The sequence below is a fragment of the Engraulis encrasicolus genome, chromosome 2 (assembly GCF_034702125.1).
Source record: "Engraulis encrasicolus isolate BLACKSEA-1 chromosome 2, IST_EnEncr_1.0, whole genome shotgun sequence".
NCBI lineage: Eukaryota > Metazoa > Chordata > Actinopteri > Clupeiformes > Engraulidae > Engraulis > Engraulis encrasicolus.
In genome coordinates, this window is record NC_085858.1 from 39,755,687 (window position 1) to 39,779,074 (window position 23,388).

A 23,388-nucleotide genomic window follows, 5' to 3' on the forward strand; every position below is an offset into this window, starting at 1 on the left:
ATGAACAAGGGGTGATCTATTATTAAAGGCAAGACATGCACAGATGTATTGTTTGAGCTGAAATGTTTTATTGGGGTAAGAGGCAAAAGCAGGTGTGTGCGGAGCACAAATATAAATCAGATATAGTTTCTGAGTAGGCAAGAAAACTGATCACTAACACAACCACCACATAGGGGGCAAATGCACTCTGTCTCCAATTTCTCATGACTAGGGACAACAGCTTGAGTTCTGTAGTGAAACATAAGTGTGAACGACATAACAGGTCCTTTGCTTTGTACCGCTGCCACAGACATGACATGAAAGCCTTGAACATCCAGTGTGGGATTTTAACATTTTAATTTCCAAAAAATACAATGAGTGATCATTCACAAATTTGGTCTTTTTCATGAATATCAAGGCTACAAATTAAATAAATTAATATTTTATTGGTCTGGTGAGGTCTGATGGTCTGATGAGGTTTTGCAGCCAAAGATGTCTATGATGTCAAAAATGTCACACAAAAACCACAATGAATGACTTTGGAACTGATGGTGGTGGCAAATAGTCATGTAAAAGATGACATTTGTGAACCGGCCCCATAAATTATGGAAATATGCTAGCCTGTCTGTCGCGACCTTTTGAACTCTCATTAAGACTGACCAGATTGTCATTACTCATTAGCCATCACAGGTAGGATGGGTGGTACCAGAAACAAACTACTAAAACATTTTACACACCGGACCTTTCAGTCCTATCTGTTCAGATGGAAAAGACCAAAAGACCAGTCAAAACACATGCTGTGAAGTTGTTACTTTAGCACATATGAATCAATGTAGGGCATTTCAGCTGACCTACATTTTCAATCTGCACCCCCTGTGATGTATGTAACTTTTGGAGTCTGATCAAAAATATATTTCTGCATGGCTCAACAGTTACAAAGTGGAATGCATATACTGTAATTGCCAACGATTAGAACTGATATATTCAGCTGCTGGTACAGTGACACAGACAACACCTTTCTATAACAACTGAATCATATGGGTTGCCAAGTTTGCTAATCGTTGTGCAGCAAAGTGGGAAAAAAACGTCAAACTTCTTAGATAACAGTCTATGACTATGATAGGCTTTACTTTAAATAAAGTTTAAATTATAATCTATATCACTCTAAAATGCATCAATCATTATATCAGGACAACTTGTAACAGCAATAGACCTACAGTAGCTTATACTGTATACAATACAGTATACAGATACACTGTCTATTACTATTGCCCTAAAGAGTGAGCTAAGACTAGACAATCAAAACCGCATAATACAAACTCCCTTTGCGACAGTATATTCTCCATAGAGTGCTTGATAAAATAAATAAAACATAAATTTGATGGAATATTGACAAAGAACGAATAAAACACACAGTGGATTAAAAATTAAATTCCTGGGAGTACACATAAACAAAGAAAACTACATATTGTATGCAAGTCAAATGTCAAAATGTCAATTTTCATGTAAAAATATTAATTTAAAAAGTCATCAGTGGTCATTTAGTGCACACCAATGTCCAACTACAGTATCTCTTTAAAGAGGCATATATCTTGGGATTACAGTCCTCAAACACTGTTTTACAGTGGGTATAATAGGGATTGACAGCATAAAGTGTGAGTCAATTGGTCGCATAAAGTGCTAAATAAGTCAAAAGGCTGATAACAGTGGTCCTTCAGTGCACACAGACCATGTCCAGCTATGTCTTCAAATAGGCATACGGGGCTTTATTAAAGGTAGAGATTGTACTTTGTAGTTTACTTCCAGAATTTATGCTGCCCATTCAAAAATGTTATCTTGTTTCATGACTATTTTCCACCACCATTCTTTGTGGATCTTCTTTGGAATTTTGATTTTGAAATTCCAGTAATAGACAACTTAAGCTGCAAAACTTTGGCCAGACCAGTAAATATTATTAGCATATTATATTCATGAAAATATCCAATTTCGGAATAGGAACCTTGGTTGCAATTGCAATGGACATATGCAATGCCTACTCTGGCCACAATCTTACATACTCTATCTTTACACAAAGTAGCCACGTAAGTCACATAAAGTGCAAAATAAGTCAGCTGATATCTAAATTGTAGTGGAAATACCTTTCTTTGGGGCCTGGATGCCATCACCAATTGATAATGACAAAAAGTGCACGTTCTTAGATATAATAGAGGAATGAAACATGTGACAGACCAGCTTATGAAAGGCCTTCCAAAGACTTCAGCATCCACCCTGTCAGGGCCATCCAATTTAGGCTGAAAGAAAACATGGAAAGGACCTACTAGCTTGATTGGGTCCAATTGCATCTCTCTCCAGTGAACAGTGAGAGCTATTAATGCCATATGTGCCACAAGATTCCCTACCACGAAAAAAAAAAAAAAGATTCCCTACCACAAGGGTGCCCAACCTTTTCCACCTTGGGCCGACAGGTTGGGAACAGGTTGGGAATCACTGCCCTACAACATTACTGTTTAAATCAAGCATAACAGTGAGGGAAGCTTGGTCCAACAAAAGATACAGTAGGAAAGATAGGGTTTAGATGTGCAAGTAAATGGCATCACTTGCACAATGCAATCACTTCTATACACGGAAAACTGTAGGATCACCAACTGAAAATGAAGGGCAAGATCTAATCCTAGCTGTGTGTGTGTGTGTGTGTGTGTGTGTGTGTGTGTGTGTGTGTGTGTGTGTGTGTGTGTGTGTGTGTGTGTGTGTGTGTGTGTGTGTGTGTGTGTGTGTGTGTGTGTGTGAGACGGCTTGCCACTGCCACCCTAGGAGCCCTTGGGTGGGCTCCATTTTAAGGCTCCTGGATCAATGGTCTTGCTTTTCCCTCGTTTGGACTCTTTGGCAACCCAGTCGTCAATTAGGTCCTAGATTTAAAATAAAATATCAGTGTAAGGATCTTCGTAGAATTTGAGGTATACAAACAAAGTGATTATATGTCTTTATATACATATTTATCATTTATTTTCCCTTTTAAAAGCACACACACATGTCTCAAGAGTTAGTCTAGGTAAGGCAGTAAAAGCACTATATCTTCACAGCAATTTCATGCATGAACTTAATGTGCCTGGTGTGTATCTGCTATGTACACAGACAGAGTCATACCTGTAAAAAGGGAAGAAATCTGGTGCCACACGGATGTCTTTTTAGTTATTTCTTCTTCATCTTTAATTACAGTGCATTAGACTAACGTTTCGACAAAACGTGTTCATCAGAGTCCTGGCTGACACTTCATAATAACCTTCCGGTGGTTAATGTTTAGTGATGGTAAGCAGAGGCGCGTCTTGCCACCAGGCAAGGCAGGCAACCGCTTGGGGCCCCCAAGCCCCTAGATAATGAATGACAGCCCACATTTTACCACAGTAGTGGCGATTTTGGTTCAAATGTGCATTCTTTTGCATTTTCGCTTGGGGCCCCATCTGACCCTAGAATCGCCTCTGATGGTAAGGTATTATTATGTCGCCCCGAAAATTGGGGGGTGGGGGGCATAAGCTCTGCTGCATGATCGTGATTAATAATCGGGATCGTGATTTTGATCTAAATAATTTTCCATAATCATGCAGCCCTAATATATTATTGTCATCAGCAAATGTTTAGTAAGTGTTATACAATTGATTTAATAATGATATATCAACGCTTATAATGGTATTATAGATGCACAGCAAACCATTAGCTGACCATAAGTTAACCATTTCTGCGGAAGGTTATTGTGAAGTGTTACCGAGTCGGGTAACTAAATAGACATCTGCGTGGCACCAGATCTCTTCCCCCTTTTTAGTATTGTCTGGTCCTACGCTGGTTGCACCGGATTGCCACTAGTACGTGATTCCCTTGTTCTACAAGAATCAACGAAAAGGGGGCGCAACTTGCATCAAATTGTTTTCTTTATTAATTATTAATAAACTTTATTGATTTATTATTCTTTATCAATAAAGAAAACAATTTGATGCAAGGTGCGCCCCCTTTTCGTTCATTATAAGTGTTTTATTTGGGCCAGCACCCTTAAAATTAATCAAGAAGCCTGACTGAGACCTGCTACCTGCCATCCTTGTTCTACAAGAGCCATACCTGTCTCTTAAGCACCAGGTGTTTCCCCTTCCAGTATTTCAGCATCTGAAGGGACTGCAAGGTACTGACAATGTCCACTGGGTTCACTGCAGTCTCCTGGCTGATTTCTGTAAAACATGGTCACACATCCAAGACATACATTTCTTGAAAAAAAAGATATATATTTTTTTATGGGCCTTTTTGCCTTTATTTCAGACAGGACAGTGAAGAGCGTCAGGAAGCGAATGTGGAGAGACGGGGTAGGGATGGGAAATCACGCAGGCCGGATTCGAACCATGGGTGCAACCCTTTGGCATGCAAGCCCAAATGTGGGGCGCTTAGCGCGCTGTGCCACGGCGCCCCCTACCAAGACATCCATTAACGTCACAGGCAATCGAATGGCACCAGATTCTGGCAGGCGGGCCCTTGTCTGTAGAATACTGAAGAGAATGCTGATGGCTCCAGAGGATTCTGTGGTACCGCTGCCAAGGGGCCAGTCAAAGAGAGGACACGGCTTTGAAGCTCAAGTAGTAAACTTGGGGTAATGGACCCATTAGCTTACAGTAATGCACGTCTCCTGCTCTTACCTACAGTATATCATGAAGCGCACACGTCACATCCACACATTTAACAGCATGATTTCTTAATTAAGCCATGAAAAGTCATCATTTCCTGGCCCTGCTATGGCCTAACGGTAGGGCACTGGGTTACTATGCCGGCGACCCGGGTTTGATTCCGGCCTGGGTCAATTGCCGAACCTTCCCTGTCTCTCTCTCCCCGCTCAGTTCCTGTTCCTCTATAACTGTCCTGTCACAATAAAGGCATAAAAAGCCCAAAAAATATATTTAAAAAAATGTCATAATTCCCCCCCCGGGAATCAATAAAGTAACTCTACTCTACTACTCAACAATACAATGACACAAACACAGTGTACTGTATGTAGAGATCACTTAAGTACCTGTACGTGTATTTGGCAGCTTGGCTCTCTCACCTTTGATGGAGACCTCTTTGCCCTGGAAGTTGTGCAGGTATCGTAGCAGCACCTCCTTCCAGTAGCTCCTGTAGCTGATGAGGCCCAGATCAGACAGAGGCCTCTCAGGGGAGCCCACCTTCTCCTCCACCTTGGACAGCAGGTAGCCTGACGAAAAGGAAGAAAGGAGTCGCACACAAGAGCTGAATGCAAAATCAAAAACTGTTTGAAACAAAGCAGAAAAAAGTAGATAAAACCGACAGACAAGGGACAAACGTTTCGGGTCTAGCCCATCATCAGTGTTCCCAGTTTTCTAAAGACGCGAAACACTCAAGATAAGACATTGGTGCGGATGCCACCCCACCACTGCAGCAGGTAGCCTGCACATGAGAACCAGCAGGCACATTAACATTAACAGGCCCATTAACATTAAAGGTGGACTACTGTGTAATATTTTTAGTAGTTTATTTCCAGAATTCATGCCGACCGTTCACAAATGTTACATTTTTCATGGATACTTAACACCACCATCAAATTCTGAGTATTCATCATTATGACTGGGAAAATTGCACTTTCATACATGAAAACGAAACGGGGATCTTCTCCATTAGCCACCATTTTCGAATTTCCAGAAATAGACATTTTCAGCTGAAAAACTTTCTGTACTTTGGTAACACTAGCAAATATTAGTTCAATATTTAGTAAAAATTCATGAAAAGATCAAATGTTGCAGTAGACAACAGTTTCAATGACCAGCATAGTAGCAAAACCTACTCCGGCCACCAACCTACATGGTGCACCTTTAATAGGCACGTTAACATTAACAAGAACAGATAGACATTTTACATTTAAACATACTTATTGAAAGAGGTGCTATAATTATTGCTATGTTATCCTTTAAAACATCAACACATGGCTGTAGTATAGGTGGGTAGACTGCTTGTTCTGGGTGAACTGCTTGGCATAAATAAAGAAATCTTGAGTCCATGATTACAAAAAAGAAAGAAAAAAAGCACAGTGTGGAAAGCATCCATGTGGAAACCTATACTCACTGAAGTCGATGAGCATTTTCCCGAAGCCCTGTCTCATGTACTGAGGCATTGTAAGGATACAGGAGACGTTGTAGTTCAGGAATGAGTTCTTCTCCTTCACGGGGAAAATATCAGTGTTAGTATAACTCATAGACCTATAATGAACGCCATTCCACCAGTGGAACGCTGTTTTAGACATAGAAAAGTTAACCACCATAGCACTACACAACTATGACATAACACAAGGCCTTTAGTAATACAGTACGACTTGGTCATTGCCATTCTGCTGACGGCAAATTTTCAACACCATGTTTTAACGGGTTAAAGAGTTGAATTTAACCCCATTTCAGATAACATTTGGTCCAACTAAAAACAGGTGTTCATTTTACTGTTCAGTCAGTGTAACAGTTTCAGAGTTAACTCTACTCAAAACTGTGTAAAAGTAAGACCCATAGAGTTGAAATCACAAAGGCCAACAGCAGAATTTTAAGCGATTTCATTTGGATTACTGTGTATGAGTTTACTCTGAACTATTGACATCCCATTTTTATATTTTTTTATACAACACAGCAGAACACTATTACAAGTAGCCTAATAATTAGTTGAGAATTTCTACTCTATTCAAAAATTGGTGTGGTTTTCATTAGCCAGTATGTCTTCACCTTGGAAAAGTATCCCACGAGGTGGCACCCTGTGTTGTCTGCTTCAGTCATTACATAGAAGAGAAAAGGCTCCACGTCATAGTAAAGTGTCTTATGGTCCAGAAACAGCTTTGCCAGAAGGCACAGGTTTTGACAATAGATCTGTAATAACAACATGTCAACACACGTTTATATCCAACAGTTTTCAAAACACAGTCACAATCTAGACTGATGATGGTAGGCAAATAGCTTGAGCACAGAGGAGTCAGTGGACAGATGGGCAGATCTGATATCTGGAAACATCTGGAAATAGATATTTCTGGAATCTGGAAACATCTGAAAATAGATATTTTATACATATTTTATATACATTTTATATACTTTTATATACATGTTATATATCTTTCACAAAATAATATGCAGACTCCATGAGACCCAGTGATTTCACAATGAAATTCTCACAGTAAACAAAATGAATCAAGAATACTGCAACTCGTAAAGGCAAGCTAATAACAACCATATGACGTCAGCTCTACCTTGTTTTTCTTGCCATCCACCTCAAAGACAGAGATGCTGCCTTTTCTGTAGATCTCGTCTCCTGGAGGGTGCTTCCACACACACTTGGCCTATAAAGGAAGAAGGGCCCATGATAGTCCCAAGTGTGCAGTCAAGACAGATGGATAAGACAGACTACAATGCGCCTGAGATAAGAGGGAAATCACCCCAGACTGTTAGACTTAGATTTGGTGCATACTTTATGCCAGTGAACAACTTGATTTGCAACATGACTCAAGATTCTGCCTGTGCAAAGGAAATTAATTCTTTTTAGTACTAGGTTAAGGGGGTTGATGTAGTTGATACTTCCTGACGCATTCCTGGCATTATACGTCAATGCGTAACAAAACGCATCCCCTGAGTTTTTGATACTTGATGTGCTTTCATGCATCGTCATTGAGGGAGACACTTGAGTCACATATTACAGCATGTTAATGTGCATTTTTTTTAACCCATTTTAGCCTGGTGCTGCGTATACGCTGCATACAGGCTCTTGAGATTTGAGTGTTTTTATTTAAAAATGTGGGTATGTTAGAGAGCTAAATGAACACATTCCAATGCAAAACAGGGTTCCTAGCTTTTAAATGCAACTTATTTCTTGTTTTATGTGCTTCAGAGGCTGAGATATATACAGAAGGTTTTAATAGGCAGAGGTCACATTTTCCCAAAAAGGGCTTAGGCATTCAGCAGGTGTTTTTTGCAGGTGCCTCAGGCTAAAATGGGTTAAAGTGCATTAGCTTGCACTGCTTGCATTGACAATATGAGACTCCTAAGTCTGTAATTTGAATATATCAATACAAAAAAATTAAAACAGCTTTTCTGAGACATCCAGGTCAGGGCTAATATAATATAGTATACTACCATGTGCCTCCGCAGAATGGTCTGGCTCTTCATGTACTTGAGGCAGAACTCGCACATGTAGAGGCGTCCCAGGCGTGCGTACTCCTCGGGGTACGGCGAGTGGTACCAGGTGTCCAGCTCGTAGCGGCCAAACACCATGGTCTTGATCATGTTGCTGCCCTCCGACACCTGGTCTTGCAGCCGGAGCTTCTCCTGCACAGGGAGGGAGGGAGCGAGGGAATAAGAGAGAGAGAGAGAGAGGAAGAAGATGAAAACGAAGAAGAAGAAGATGAAGAAGAAGAAGATGGAGAAGAAGAAGAAGAAGAAGAGGAAGAGGAGGAGGAAAAAGAAGAGGCCTTACTAACAGTGCTGAAGATGACTGATGGAAATGTAATTTTGGAAAGGTCTCTTTTTCACTTCAAAGAAATCAAGTAGGCAAGAGTAAACTCATACTGAGACGGAGATTAAAATAAAGGGAAATGCAAACACAAACCAAGTCTGAAATAAAAATAACCTGGTATTTGGCTGGTTATGCATGTGAAGTTTTGTATGATATTATCAGGGTGAAAAGAAATGAATAAAGTGGCAATGTAAATAAAGTCAGAGCATACATGGAAGATATGGCGAACTTATTCTTGAAAAATAAGGGTTGAGTGTTTCTCAGTGTTGGACTATGGGGCAATTCATTCAGAGACCACCATTTTGTTTCAAAATGGATGCCACTTTAACCCCTTAGTGCAGAGCCTATGTTATAACCTTACTGTCACTACTTAAGGCCCTCTGTACTGTCATAGCTATGTTGTTATGATTTAGTTCAGTATTTTCAGCACATAGTGAATAGGCCTGCCGGCGACCCCATCTGCGGTAAGAGGCTAAGTCCATTGCACCACCAACCCATCCAGTCATAATAACCAGCGATCGGACAGTCAACTCGATCAGAAGATTGGCCTTCGTCAGATGACCAAGACAGGCAGGCTTTACAGGGGGGAGAGCACATGAAGGCAAGGCGGAGGAGGGGCAGGGGTGTGAGAGAGAAGAAGGGACAACAGGAGGATGGAGGGATAAGGCGATGAGTTTTCTCTCTTACAAGATCATCCGAGGCACGTGCCTGGGCTTTTCGAAAGAGCTCCAGGTCGTAATCACTAGTGATATTCTCCAGCACGGGCTCACGACTGCCAGCATGGGTGTGCCGATGGTCCTGAGAGAGGGAGAGAGAGAGAAGAGAAGAGAAGAGAAGAGAAGAGAAGAGAAGAGAAGAGAAGAGAAGAGAAGAGAAGAGAAGAGAAGAGAAGAGAAGAGGAGGAGGAAGAAGAAGACGGGATACAGAAATAAATGGGGAGAGATGCACAGAGAAATAACATGAATGAGACAAGCATGAATAAGACAGCAGATCATTCACTGTCCATCAACTGCCCTTTTTCATCAACGTTTTCAGCATGGTCATCATGGACATTCGTCAACACCGCGGGATACTCTAGAATCCCTACACTTCGGTTCCTGTACTGATTTAGGACAAAAGAGGAGAACAGGGCTACAGGGCAAGGTTGAATGAAAGCAGTGTGATGTAGATAGACCACGAGTGATTGAAGTGGTCATCATCAGATCCATTGTGCTTCAGCTGCATGGTTTTGGATTACCATCGTCATGGAGTACATGACACTGATAGGCACGTGTTTGAAACTCTCCAAGAATATGTCCAATGTTTTTTTTGCCAGTGTTGGTTTGTTCATCTCTGTTTGTTAGAGATTTTGCGCAACATGTCATTCATTATTCTGCCTGAACTATGGTAGGATGGTTGGAAATGGGCCATATTACAATGGACAAGGGATCAAAGTTTGGTGGTATTCAAAGGCAATAACCCTCTCAACATCTGGATTTCGGGCCCTACCATGGCCTAACGGTAGGGCACTCTTCTACTGTGTGGCCGACCCGGTTTCGATTCCCGGCCTGGGTCCTTTGCCGGCCTTCCCCATATCTCTCTCCCCACTCGCTTCCTGTCACCATCTTCACTATACTATCACAAATAAAGTCAAAAAGACCCAAAAAAATCTATTAAAAAAAACATCTGGATTTCTAAGGATTCTTTAATGTAGTGATCATAGAGATTATCACATGTGCCATCATAGAAGCCAGCTCTCTCCGTCTCTGCTTTTGAGGTGTAGCCCCATAATGCAGATCGTTCCATCAGTGAAACGCTGTAATAGTCATTGGAAAGTTAACTAGCGTAGTACTACATTACCATGACATAACACAGGGCTTTTAGTAATGCACTACGACTTTGTCATTGCCATTCCGGTAACAGCAAATGTATAACGCAGTGTCTTAAACGGTTACATGCTACAGGGATAGAGATTCAGCCCTATGCTTTGTTCACATACTCTACTTCATGCTGCAGTGCTCACCACATGCTTGTCCTTGTGTTCCTTTAGCAGACCAGAGTTCCTCTTCCTCCTCATCTCTGTCACCTTCTCCTTGTACTGCATCTGGCGCTCTGTTGGTGTCTGGTGGAGGTCAGCACAAGATCAAAACACTCAGGTGCTGTATGCACAGCTATCATCACTTTGCACAATATCGGCGGGCCCTCAATAGCCTTGGTCTCATTGCAGGGCCAGCCCCGGGCTGGCCCGGACAAAAGGGGGCTGACGGTGATCTCATCAAAAGGGGGCTAGGTGCTAAAGATGGCCGCCGGGCCAGGTTGTGGGGCTAAGGGCCGCTTTCCCTGGCCCGTCGAATTCGATGGGCCAGCAAGCACCGCCGAGGCTCGGAGGCGGGGTCAACCTCTGTGTAATAATGTGGCTGCATGGGGGACTTATCGCTAAATTCTGGGCAAATTATGGTTAAGCATTAGTTTGGGGTGTTTGGCTTTCTTATGGCATAATTTCATAAGATGCAACCTTGGCACTTCTGTTTGTGTTTTTAAAGTTATTTAGCCAACATAACTTTTTTGTTGTTATCAGGGCATCATGGGCACCACTACACTTAAACTTGGGATGTCATAGCTAAGTCATGTCGGCTTTTTTCTGCTTTTAGCCGCCAACTCTTGTGCCATTATCGTGATTTGGCATGCTTTCCACTGGACACCAATAAAAAGTGTCTCACAAATACTACATGACATTTATGTCTGCTTATTTAGCTTTTGCGCTATTATCGCCGAAGGTCTGGTAGGCTATATCGCACGTTTCAGACAGATCGCCAAACACAGTTTGAAATTTACACAAGGGCTTTAATGTCAAATGGATGGAAATAACATGAATGAATAGACAGGTGGCACGCCGCAACGAGGGGGTGTGTCGCTATGTCCGGAGCTCATAATTTTCTATAGCAACTGATGAAGGTGCTATGTCTCCGGGATTTGGTCTCCTTTCACATGGTAACTTATTCAATTACCTGCACATTCATGTCTCGCTATGTCCGGGGCTCATGCTTCTGTGCGCGATTGGGGGGATTAACTGGGCATGTTCGCACGTCTCCTTCTGTTCACTCTAGTTGTCGAGCTGCTCGTATTTTCATGCGTCTTTGTCTTCTTAACATGCGCTGCGTCCCATACAGCTTCTGAATCGACAACTTTGCCATGTAATAAAACTGTTCTTGAAAGGCAAGCCATTTTCTTTACAGTTCTTATCGTCTTTGTCCGTAGGCTACGAGCCAAACGGCGACCTGCTCCTGCAGAGTCTGCTCCATTTTCTTATCCTTCTTTGTCGTTGTTCTGTTGTTGTCCTTCTGTGATTTGGGGCGAAAGTGGGCTGTGCCCGACTGACGTTTCACAAACAAGGCGTGTACCTGAATGTGCCTGGGGTCGGCTATGAGTCCGATCAGGCAAAAAATGAGAGATTGTGGTAGACCCCTTAGAACATACTGGAAAGGGACCACCAAGGGGACCACCAGTTCACTGTAATATTCGTTGAAAACACTTTCCTACCATAATACCACAACATTACATAGTGCTTTTAGTAACCCATTACGACTTGGTCATTGGCATTTTGCTAACAGCCAATTCATAATGGCACGTCTTAACAAATTAAAATTAAATGATAAGTTCAGCCAATTTCAACATGCAGTTGTAATGCTCACACTACCCTGGACTTTTCAGTACATGAGATTTTTTTTTCAGCCTTTTCCGAGATCCTGGTAATTGTAATGGGGGCAGGTGTTTGTTTACATTTCAAAAAACATCTTTATTTAACATCCAAAAGGTTATGCAGCATCAGCAGACAACTACCAAACAGTGATAGCCTACCTTTTAGGAAAATATTTGGAGTAGGCCTTGTTAAGAAAGTTTTTAATGTAAACAAAATCTGCCCGCATTAGAATAGCTTAGATCTCTGAAAGGGTTGAGCCGAAAAATGCAGCGTCACCAGGTACTAACAAGTGAAGGGTAGCGTGACCAATACAACAGCATATTGAAATTGGCAGAACTGCTCCTTCAAGAGGACAAGGAGAAACCTTTTTGGAGCTGTACTAAAAAAGGCGAAACCTCACCTGCAGACGGGTAGAGTGGCGGTTCTCGTCCTGACGGTGAGACAGAGTCCTTTCCTCCACTGATTTGTCACGGGTGCCGCTTTTCACCTGCACAGTAAAGGTTGCAGGTGTTAATTCAACACTTAAGAGAGTGAGCGTAGCGCTTAATTCAACTGCTTAAATTGCTATTTTTACATGAGACGATATCACTTTACAATAACGTCCTATTCACAGCTTTATAAACACTTTACAAATAATTAACTAATTATCAACAAAATGTTTACAAATGTTTATAAATGGGCAAGAAATACTATGTTAACACAGCAGACACAGCTCAGTCGCAGCTGTCCTGGAAAGTTATCCTCCAAAGACCAGATGGCATTAAACCACATAAAATTGACACAGCAGAAGTTGATTCCCACTCCACTGTGCAGTCATAGTTTGGCTATTACTCATTTACAAACATTTGTAAATGCTTTGCTAAATATTAATTGTTATTAAATGTTAATCAAGTGTTTATAAAGCTGTGAATAGGACGTTATTGTAAAGTGTTACCCATGAGACATTTCATTCTGAATTAACTCACTTTAATTCTGAATAAAGCTTAATTCCGTTGTGAAAACGTAATGTAAACACCTCGCAATTAGGAATTAAATGAAAGATCAAAGTTAATTCGACCAAAGTATTTCATTCGGAATTCTTAATTGGGAATTAAAAACATTATGTATAGGTAGTGGCTGTGATGATACACTTGGCAACTTTTTGAGCAACGCTTTTGGGTAACAATATTGTAAGATTTTACAGGAGAACATTTTATCAGGAGAACTTGGATCAGCAGTAGACACATTTTTTCAATCTCTTTATCGGATATTTAGCAGCCAATCATGTCTTTGTCCATTAACATTGCTAAAAAGTTGCCCTGTGTATCATCACCGTAACCCATTAAAACATGCTGTTAAAAATTTGCTGTTACCAGAATGGCAATGACCGAGTCGTAGTGCATAACTAAAGGCCCTGTGTTATGTCATGGTAGTGTAGTACCATGGTAGTTGACCTTTCAATGACTATTACAGCGATTCAGGATATTGGGAACACTGATGATGGGCTAGACCCAAAACGTTTGTAACCCACTTTTTGTTTTGGCTTCTCTTTATTTTCAGCTTTTAATACAGTTTCACTGATACCATTAAGCTCCTGTGAGCGACTCCTTTTTCTTCACACTGCATCATTGTATTGGAATTACGCACCGAGCAAAACTTCCCAAGTAAGACAAAGGCGCGGACGCCATCTCTACCTTCACCTTTCTATGGACAGGAAGGAAGATACAAATAATTATGTGAAATGGAAAAAGAACACGATGGATTTACTTGATACTTTTTTACTACATTTCCAATAGCCAGAAACTCAGAACAGAACATAGCCAGAAACAGAAGCATGTGAGACAGTGGGGTGTATCTTGGAGATGCACCAGGAACCAGGAAGTGCAAGAGCCAAGAGGTGCAAAATTCAGTGTCAAGTCTGGCCATACTAACTGACAACCTAACGCGCAGCAGAGTGGCATCTTTCTCAAAACCTTGGTGTTTCTTGGTCTTGGCTGTGGGTCAAACAGCTAAGGCATTGTACTGTTACGCCAGGGACCCGGGTAACCCGATTCTAGCCCGGGGCCATTTCCCAACCCTGCCCCATCTCTCTCCAACCATTTCTTGTCCATTAGTCCCTTATAATAAAGCCCTGCACACATACACACTAGGAATGGTACGGTTTACGTCGCAAACTGAAACCGTACGGTTTGCATGTCACGGAACGGGGTAGTGTGCAATCGCACGGTGCCCACGGTTTAAAAAATAAAAAAAGAGAGTGACCACCGGCGGGCGACGCAATTAAAATCCTACTACCGGTACTTTTACAAGCATAAAACACAAAGACTACGTAGGATATTGAGTGTGGAAAGACTGATTTCTATCAGCCAACTGAAAGGCATAATGTAACAGCATGCACCAGCTGACTAGGCTACAGTAGCCTACAAGCAAGTGCAGGTCGGTCAGCAGCGTCTCCCACTCTCCCTTTCCCCCCTCTCTCTCCACGTTAGCGCAAGTGACTGCCCCCAGCGTTTATTCTGACCAATTTAAATTAAATGAACACGAATTTACAAAAAATGACAGATTAGCAGAACAAAGTAGACTATGACTTACGTTACAGTAGCCTAGTGTAGGCTATATCCACGTGGCATTGAATGGGGATTCCGGACGGCAAAATGCGAGATATAGACTATCCATCAGATTCACTGCGCTGTCCTTAACTGCAATCAACTGTAGTTCTAGGCCTAATTATAAGTAGCCAGTTAAACTCTGATGGAATGAAGGGGACTTTGTGCTGTTGCCTAGTTAACATTGATGTTTAACACTAAAACCAAAATAAAAATTGACTGTTTTAACAAGCTCAGCTTCAAAGGAGTTTTGTGAAACATTCTTGTGCATAGGCCTACACTTCTAAAAAAACGATCTTTTTAAATTATTTGTTACCCTAACTTTCACATTTTAACACAACTTAACCCTATCACTTGTTCACTTAAAATAGAATTTGACTTCTGATGTTACTTCTATGCTTCTCACGGCCGGCAGTTTCATTATAGGAAGCAACTGATTCATCCTAAGCGCAACTCGCAGAAAGCGGTTTCAAAATAAAAGTCCATTTCGTTCTCAGTGTGTCATTAACCAAAATAGTCATACTGCACTGACCTAATGTTCCCATTGCCTACAGGAGTGTAGCTGTTTTATCTTTACACGTCAAATGTGTTATTATATGTAATGTTTGAATATTTGTCAACTTAAAAGTTAGGACTTAGTTCTCCCTTTTTGTGAAAAAAATGAAAGCATGTTAAAATCATTGATGTCTTTCCTCTTTCAGTAACTTCACCTTGTTAGGTTAAATGAAGTCAAATTCAACATGATAAGCTTACATTTTCATTCTAATTTTATATTATACATTTCCAGTGCATAATACAGAAACAACAATAACAGAACCGTACAAAACCGAAAACCGTGACCTTGAAACCGTGATATGGACCGAATCGTGACTTTTGTGAACCGTACCACCCCTAATACACACACACACACACACACACACACACACACACACACACACACACACACACACACACACACACACACACACACACACACACACAAACACAGTGTTTCTTTTTTTTTACCATGTTCGTTTACTGCAAATCAGCTTTTTAAAAATATTTTTTGGGCTTTTTATGCCTTTATTGTGACAGGACAGTTACAGAGGGACAGGAAATGACCGGGGAGAGAGAGACGGGGGGCAGGTTGGGCAAATGACCCGGGCCAGAATAGAACCCATGTCGCTGGCGTAGTAACCCAGTGACCATAGACCACACACGGCAGGGCCACGGCAAATCAGCTTACCTTGCATTCATCTGCAGACAAGTTGTGATAAAGTGGGCATCCAGATATTGAAAAGTGTCTTTCGTGTCTTCCAGTTAAATGACCTGGAGGAAAGGGGGAAAACAGAGACTAATGTCGCTGACTTCACACTAACAATATTTTGCTCCTCACTTCACTTGTTAGTTGCCTTGAAAAAAGACTGATACATTCATTTGTACTGTAACATTTCATTGCTGAGGTCCAGTACATTTTTTTACTACAAACATATTGTGTTTAATAACTTGTAATGTGTAATAACTTGTGTTTTAGAGTCAACACAAACAAATGAAATGCACTTTACAGTATATAGTACACCCCATTTTATTCTTGAGTGTGCTAATGTTTCATTTGAGGCGTCTTTATATTCCCATGCAGCACATGACCCTAGCAGCTAACAAAGCTGCAGTAGGGCCACATATTCCAAATGAATTTGCTTTGCATCCATGTCCAATTCAACCAGATGATCATTCTAGGGCAATCAGGGGTAAGTGGTTAGGGTGTCAGACTCGTAGCCCAAAGGTTGCCGGTTCGACTCCCAACCCGCCAGGTTGGTGGGGGGAGTAATTGACCAGTGCTCTCTCCCATCCTCCTCCATAACTGAGGTACCCTGAGCATGGTACCGTCCCGCCGAACTGCTCCCTTTCTGGACCCATTGGGGACTGCCCCCTTGCACGGGTGAGGTATAAGTGCAATTTCGTAGTGTGCTGTGTCACAATGACAGTTGGAGTTTCCCAGATGGGCGGCTTTCAAGTAGGTTTTGTTACATATTCAACAAACCAATCACCTGCCTGAATTGGACAAATAAAACCAAGTCATTTAGAAAATGTGGCACTGGATTATAAACTAATGAATCCATTTTGCCCATCAACGGTTGGGAATCACTGACCTAGGGAATTACATCCAGGGGTGGGGCATTTCATGTTGAAGTTGTAGCTCTCGTGGAAGCGGCGGCGTTTGGGTCGGTGTGGCAGGTCACTGGCCGCCTCCTTCAGTGCCAGCTCCTTGGCTAGGCTCTCGTCATGTGACACGCTGGCACTGGAGACGTCGACGTCTGACTCTGAGGAAGGGGCGTTGCCAGTGGGCGTCCTAGGTGGAGTGTCAACCTGCTCGATCACCTGCTTCAACCCTAAGAGCGAAGAGGGTTAAAATGGATTTGAGGGTGCATTTTACATAAATTAGGTGCAGTTTAACAAGGTGTGTGACATTATGTAATTGTCCTGCCCCAAAGGGTTAAGATTATCGTTTGGTATGTATTGTATATTACATGGTTATTACATGTAGACGTAAAAAAGGAACCTTCACATACAGTAATACCGTAAATAGAATTTACATTTTACAACAATACATTTACATTTACAACAATAGTTGAATTATTATTTTACAAAACAGTATATGCAAAACAGTTGACTTGCTACAATCATGCTATATGGAATAGGGGTATAAAAAGATAACAATATGGCAGATGCCATTATTTTCAGAAAATCTACCAAAATTCCGCCAGGTTTACTGCATGTTGATAAAACCGCTAAACTGCACTGCAAAAATGACAAACCACATGCATCGTGTCTCAGACTTGGATGCTTACAGATGCATCTGTAAATCTACTGGTCATGATTTCACAGGTACAGGAACACATAAAGCATCCCTCTCCTTGGTGATAAAAGTCATACAATTTGTCTGCCGCAATGTTTTATTCACCAATGTCTTACTGTGCCCTATAAAAGTGTCTATAAAATACGATTAAAAAACAAAGGAAAATAAACTGCTTGAAAACACTTTACCCCTTGTTAGTGAAGATAAAACAGTATTACAAAACAATATTACAAGGCACGTAAAAAGAGAGGTGCATCCATCTAGCATCACTTACTAAAAAAAACACAAAAGGATTCACACAGAATTGTATTAACCCATTGATGCCTAAAACACTTCCACAAAACGCCTACTGAATTCCTAAGCCCTTGTTGGTAGAGTTGCCCTCAGCCTATAAAAACTTAAATATCTCAGCCATTGATGCACATGAAATATGATTGTATTTAAACCCTAAGACCCTCATCTAGCATTAGAATGTGTTCATTCAGCTGTAACATCCCCACATTTTTATTAAAAAAGCTAAAATCTCAAGAGCCTGAACGCAGCGTATATGTCGCTCCAGGCACCAAAGGTCAAACAACATATACGAGTCATCAGGCTAAAATGGGTTTAACAGGCAGATAGGTCATGTAATGAAATGCTCTGAGGGCAATGGCCACATACAGTTGATTACGGCAGTCACAGAATATGTACTTGTTTGATATTTGCTAGATATGTTATTGCACATTAATAAAGACAATAGTGGGAAAATAATCCCCTCTTTCTTTCCACCACCCTTATGGTAAGGAGGCAGCAGTATGTCCACAGTTGTTCTAAGTGAAGGCATGCTTAAATCAAATTACAAGTAAAAGCAACCACAACATTTTGATGAAAAAACAAAGATGACAAAAGCATAACAACTGATATTAAACGTATAGGTCTAGCTTTTTTATCAATCATTCGCTCATTCATTGTCATGAAAAAAAATCACACACCCCATACCCATGGAAAAAAAAACATAACCCATAACCTCATGGTGAATGGTATACTGAAATGTTGTACCAAAACAAAATGGTGGATCATGTCTCCTATGCATAAAAGCAATCCATAATTGAGACATGCTAATTTTCAAAAGAGTCTAAAAAGCTGTGATAATGAAAGGCAGATGTGTTTAACCCTTTCATACATAGCCTCTATTATAAGTTTGCTGTTACCAAATGCTAATGACCATGGGCATAGAGGTAAATCATCTAGTAGAAGAGCCTGGAGTCCTCGTTTTCTTAAGAAAAGCTCTTGTAATAGATGATTTACATCTTAACTTAACCTTAACTTATCCTGAACCACCTTTGTAGTATAGGCCCCATGTCTTAACCTGCAGCTTAACCTCTGTTGGTAATGTCACAGCAGCTATTTCAGCACACAGTGAGTCAGATCACTGGTGATTCCATCTACATGAAAGGGATGCACATGGGATAAAAATTTAGTCAACTCATACCAGATTCTTGTAGAACATAGATGACTGTCAAGGGATAAAATAATAACATGAAACATTTCAAAAGGGTTCCCATCCCACATGTTCTTGGGCCATTGTACTGTATCCCAATTATGTCCTTGTGTTTTAGTACCGTTCTGTTAAAAGTCTCAGTCACAATAAAATGAAAATTTAAAAAAAGATATGATGTGGGCGTTGATGGCGTGAGGGACAAACCGTGCCATGCTGCTGCTTCCTACCCTCTTCCTCTCCTTTCCTCCTTGTCTCTCCTCCTCTTCCCCTCTTTCTCCTCTTCCCTCAACTCCTCCTTATCTCTCCACTTCTCCTCTCCTCCGTTTCACTCTTCCTCCCCTCCTCCTCCTCGCCTACTCTCTCCTCCTCCTCCTTCCCCTCATCTCTCTCCTCCTCCTTTTCCTCATCTCTCTACTCCTCCTTCCCCTCATCTCTCTCCTCCTCCTCTTCCACCTCCTCCTCTATCCTCCTTTCTCCTCCTCATCCTCCTTTTTCTCACCACTCTCTTCCTCCTCCCTCTCATCCTCCTTCTCCTCTACTCTGCCTTCTTATTATCTCTCCTCTTCCTCCTCCTCCTCCTTTCTGTTCCTTCTCTCTCCTCCTCTCCTCTCATTCTCTCACATCCTCTCTACTCCTTCTCTATCCTCCTCTCTCATCTTTATTTCTCCTCCTCCTCCTCTACGCATGGCAGACGTCTCCCTACCGCACTGGGTGAGCTCCCCTGCTGGCTGCTCACAGCAGTCGGAGCAGGACGGCCGCCTGATGGGCCGCAGGAGGTGCGCTGTCTTCTGGCCGTCTGGGCCCCCAAGCACCTCCAGGCTCAGGTTCTGGCTGCGGGTTACTCTGCGTGGGATGGAGCTCGCCACCAGCCCCACCTCCTCTGGCACCCGGCTGATAGGAGCAGGAGCAGCAGCAGGTGTGCTCTCTGTCGGGCTGTGATGATCTGAAGAGAGAGCCTCAACTTCAAGTTCACACACGTGTCCTGTTCCACACAGGAAACCACTCAAGATCTCCAAAAAAGGTTAGACAACCCACTGCAGTGTTATTGGAGAAATTGGCAACCGTATAACATAGGGGAGGTAGCCTAGCCACTGGCATTATTACACTTTATAAGCCTAGTGGAAGGGGTCAAGGTTTTTTTTTTGCAACAACTGCACCACTCTGTCTGTTTCAATTTCACACAATCACAATGTGTATTCATAAAGCATGAAGTATATTCACACTCATCACACACATTCATAATGTGTCTTTTTTAGAGCTGGTAACAATCCTGAAGAAGGATTGCCAGGTAATACCTGTTTTTAAGTCTTTCTGCCTTGTTTTTATGGAGTTAGAAACTGGAATCTGTTTCCCTAGATTTAATCACTTAGGCATACTCCCATCATGTATCTAACCATGACAGCACCATTTTTGCATGAAAGATAAGATAACAGATGTCTGGTAGTAGAGCAACTAGAACTCACAACTAGAGAAGTAGGCCTACCACAGACAGACTACATTTAGGCTACTATAATGTTATAATCAGATGCTGCCATTTAAATCGAACGAATTGTTGGTTGTTATATTGCCTACCCCAAAAAATATATTTTGGAAAAAGCCCAAGAGGCTTGTGTAGGCCTATAACCAAGAGACAGGCCTTCGTGTAAGACAGAAAAATGGTCTTGTGTCATGGCAATACCTTGAGAACTTTTGCGGAGACGCAGCGAAGAACGGGTCAGTCGTGTGTTCCTGCGTGTTTCGCTCTCTGAACTGTCAGCGTGCTCGAGATCAGCGGAAAAGTCCGAATCTTCGGTACCATCTGAACTGCTTCCTGTGGTCCTCTAAAAAAGATGAGGCAGCGCCCACATCATCAATACACACGACACCTCACCAACCATTTACGCATTCCTCACCATCTTTATTGCGCTAGAGCTATATCAGAACGAACCAAACATTGCATGAATCACGCTGCTCATGGTGCACTGGCCTAAGCAACATGACGAACATGCAACATTGTGGCGACAGTCATTAATATGGCGACGACATGTGCATGCGTTGTTACAGCCGTAAAATATGCCTAATTACCCACAAATGATGTGAACCACCCAAATCACCATCGCTTGAAATGTTTCATGGATTTAAGAAGCGCTTCAGAAATGGTATGGTTATTTGTTCGAGAACCTTCCTATTACGACACCACTGTCCAATTGCAAACCTTACACCAGAAAATAGGCGGGATGAAGGAAAATAAACTAATGAGAGAAAACTCTCGCTGATCAAACCAACCACTGAGCGTGTTCTATCCATTCGGGCCTGAGCCATAGCAGCTTCGCAGTTTTCTTCCGCAGTAGTCTAATAGAGTGTTTGTCAGCTACAGCACAATGATGTCACGCAACGTACAGTAAAGAAATGTGACTTCCAAGTGGCATTGTGTGGTGTCGATTCGTTCTGATATCTGATCTGAAATACAGCATCAGCGCGCAGAAAGCGACCGACGCAACTGCTAGCCCACTGCCATACAGCGTACCGCAGCGCAACCTGTGATGTCCAAGTCATTGGTCAGCCTATGAAAAATTTGACATCAGTAAAAGCCCTAGTTCTAACTCTAATCGAAGCTGTCGCTTTGGATGTGATTTGCACAAACCCCCTAGTATGTAATTGACGCTACGTAATTGCTATGTAATTGCACTTTAAACCGTTGGCTATGCAAGTGCGATCAAGTGCGCGGTCGAACTTCATGGCTGGAACTGCACAGAAATAAAATGCTGTTGACAGGCTAGCTGGCTAACCCCTTACCTTTCTCCGAGGCATATTTCCAAGGAAAACAATAGCTCAATAAATTGCAAAGAAAGCGGTGTTCGTTCAACCCACGTCCTGGTCCTTACTGCTCAATAATCTACCAGGACAGATCATTTCTCATTCAAATGTATAGGCAGCCGCTACACTGGCATAATGGTGCCAGTCCCAATAACAGTCTCTGTTATTGTTTTCTTTTTTTCTTCCCCTCACTTCCGGGGGTGAGGAGGGGGGCTGTGAAAATTTGGTTTCCTATCAACCGACTTATTAAAAGGTCTGCCCAAGAGTGCCTGGTGACCATCCCTTTATCCTATTTGAGAGTTGGATGTGATATCAATAGAGTATTGATATCCTTGCACAGCAGTAGAGATGATTTTTGTTAATCTCGTGAGCGTTCTGCTCTGCTGCGCCAAATTATTTAAATGCGCAAAGAAACAGTTGTAAGTTATAAGCATCCAGTGAAATCCTAATCATTTTTGTTCATGGCAGACTTCTTGTGCGTGCGACTGTCATGCGTATATTTTCACCAGCAGGTGGCATCACGTCAGCATACATCACCCTTTCACACAGTGTAGGGGCCTAGAGCAGTGGTTCCCAACCTTTTTCTTCAGGGGCTCATATTTAACCATTGCAAGTTTTGGTGACCCAACCGCGCGAGCGCCCGCACGAGAGGGAGTCACATGATACTGTTTCCTGTGAAAATTCATTAGTTATCATTTTATTCCTCAATTTGTCTTCAGTCAAACATAGCATAAATGCTTGAAGCATCCTCTTACATTTTGTTGCATCTATGCATATATTAGTGAAATGCTTTGTCATGTATTCAACATGGGCTATATATGGTATTAAAATGAAACCCCTTAAAATCAAGAGGGCTTCGTGACCCACTGTGGATCTTTGGCGACCCATAGGTTGGGTCCCGACCCATAGGTTGGGAACGACTGGCCTAGAGGGAGCCCCCGCCACCAACTTGGACGAACACAAAGCAGATTTCATAGCATATCACTTTTTTAAATAAAAAATACCTTATTGTGCTTTTCCAGGTCTATCTATCTATGAATTGTGTTACATTATTCTCTCATTAGCGCCAAGAAATGAATGCTTTGAGTGTGAAAAGTGGATCTTTTCTGCCAGTCAGCAGGATTGCACAATTGGTGCGTATTCACACGAAGCTGAAGACGTTTATTGCCATGCTCCATCATCAGATTTTACTCACTTCTATATCCTAAGCCCCAAAACAAAAAAATGCCCAAGTTTGTTTAAAAAAGAAATGCATCCACTGACTAGAGGTTATTGAATTTAACCCCTTAATGCATGCCGTACCTCCAGTGGCACGCTGTAATAGTCATTGAAAAGTCAATAACCATAGTACTGTAAGTCTATGACATAACATAGGGCCCCTGGTAATGCACTACGACTTGGTCATTGCCATTCTGGTAATAGCAAATGTATAACACCGTGTCTTAACGGCTTAATGCACCCTTATCCTTCAGGTGACTATTTTCACCCCACCCATCCTACATATCTATCC

The 23,388-nt window shown here is 41.9% G+C and overlaps 1 protein-coding gene across 2 annotated transcripts; it reads right to left on the bottom strand.

Moving 5' to 3' along the window:
• Positions 1-47: 47 nt before the first annotated feature.
• On the bottom strand, positions 48-22,054 carry LOC134438693 (histone acetyltransferase KAT7-like). Of its 2 annotated transcripts, XM_063188310.1 has the most exons (15): positions 21,858-22,054; positions 20,761-20,902; positions 19,786-20,025; positions 16,896-17,135; positions 15,992-16,074; positions 12,582-12,668; positions 10,505-10,603; positions 9,190-9,300; positions 8,124-8,315; positions 7,244-7,333; positions 6,729-6,869; positions 6,088-6,181; positions 5,057-5,203; positions 4,087-4,193; positions 48-2,885 (listed from the first exon to the last, which is right to left on the bottom strand). In XM_063188310.1, exons 1-15 carry the CDS (start codon positions 21,870-21,872, stop codon positions 2,787-2,789), a joined length of 1,887 nt encoding a protein of 628 aa, XP_063044380.1. In that variant the 5' UTR covers positions 21,873-22,054; the 3' UTR covers positions 48-2,786. The 2 variants fall into 2 exon arrangements, with proteins under 2 accessions (XP_063044380.1, XP_063044386.1); XM_063188316.1 differs by lacking the exon at positions 19,786-20,025.
• Positions 22,055-23,388: the final 1,334 nt, after the last annotated feature.

Coding starts and splice junctions, on each gene's coding strand:
- LOC134438693 (XM_063188310.1), bottom strand. Junction 10,604..12,581: donor GCCACTCTACCCGTCTGCAG/GTGAGGTTTCGC, acceptor GACCTCCACCAG/ACACCAACAGAGCGCCAGAT. Junction 6,870..7,243: donor TGGATGGCAAGAAAAACAAG/GTAGAGCTGACG, acceptor TTGTTATTACAG/ATCTATTGTCAAAACCTGTG.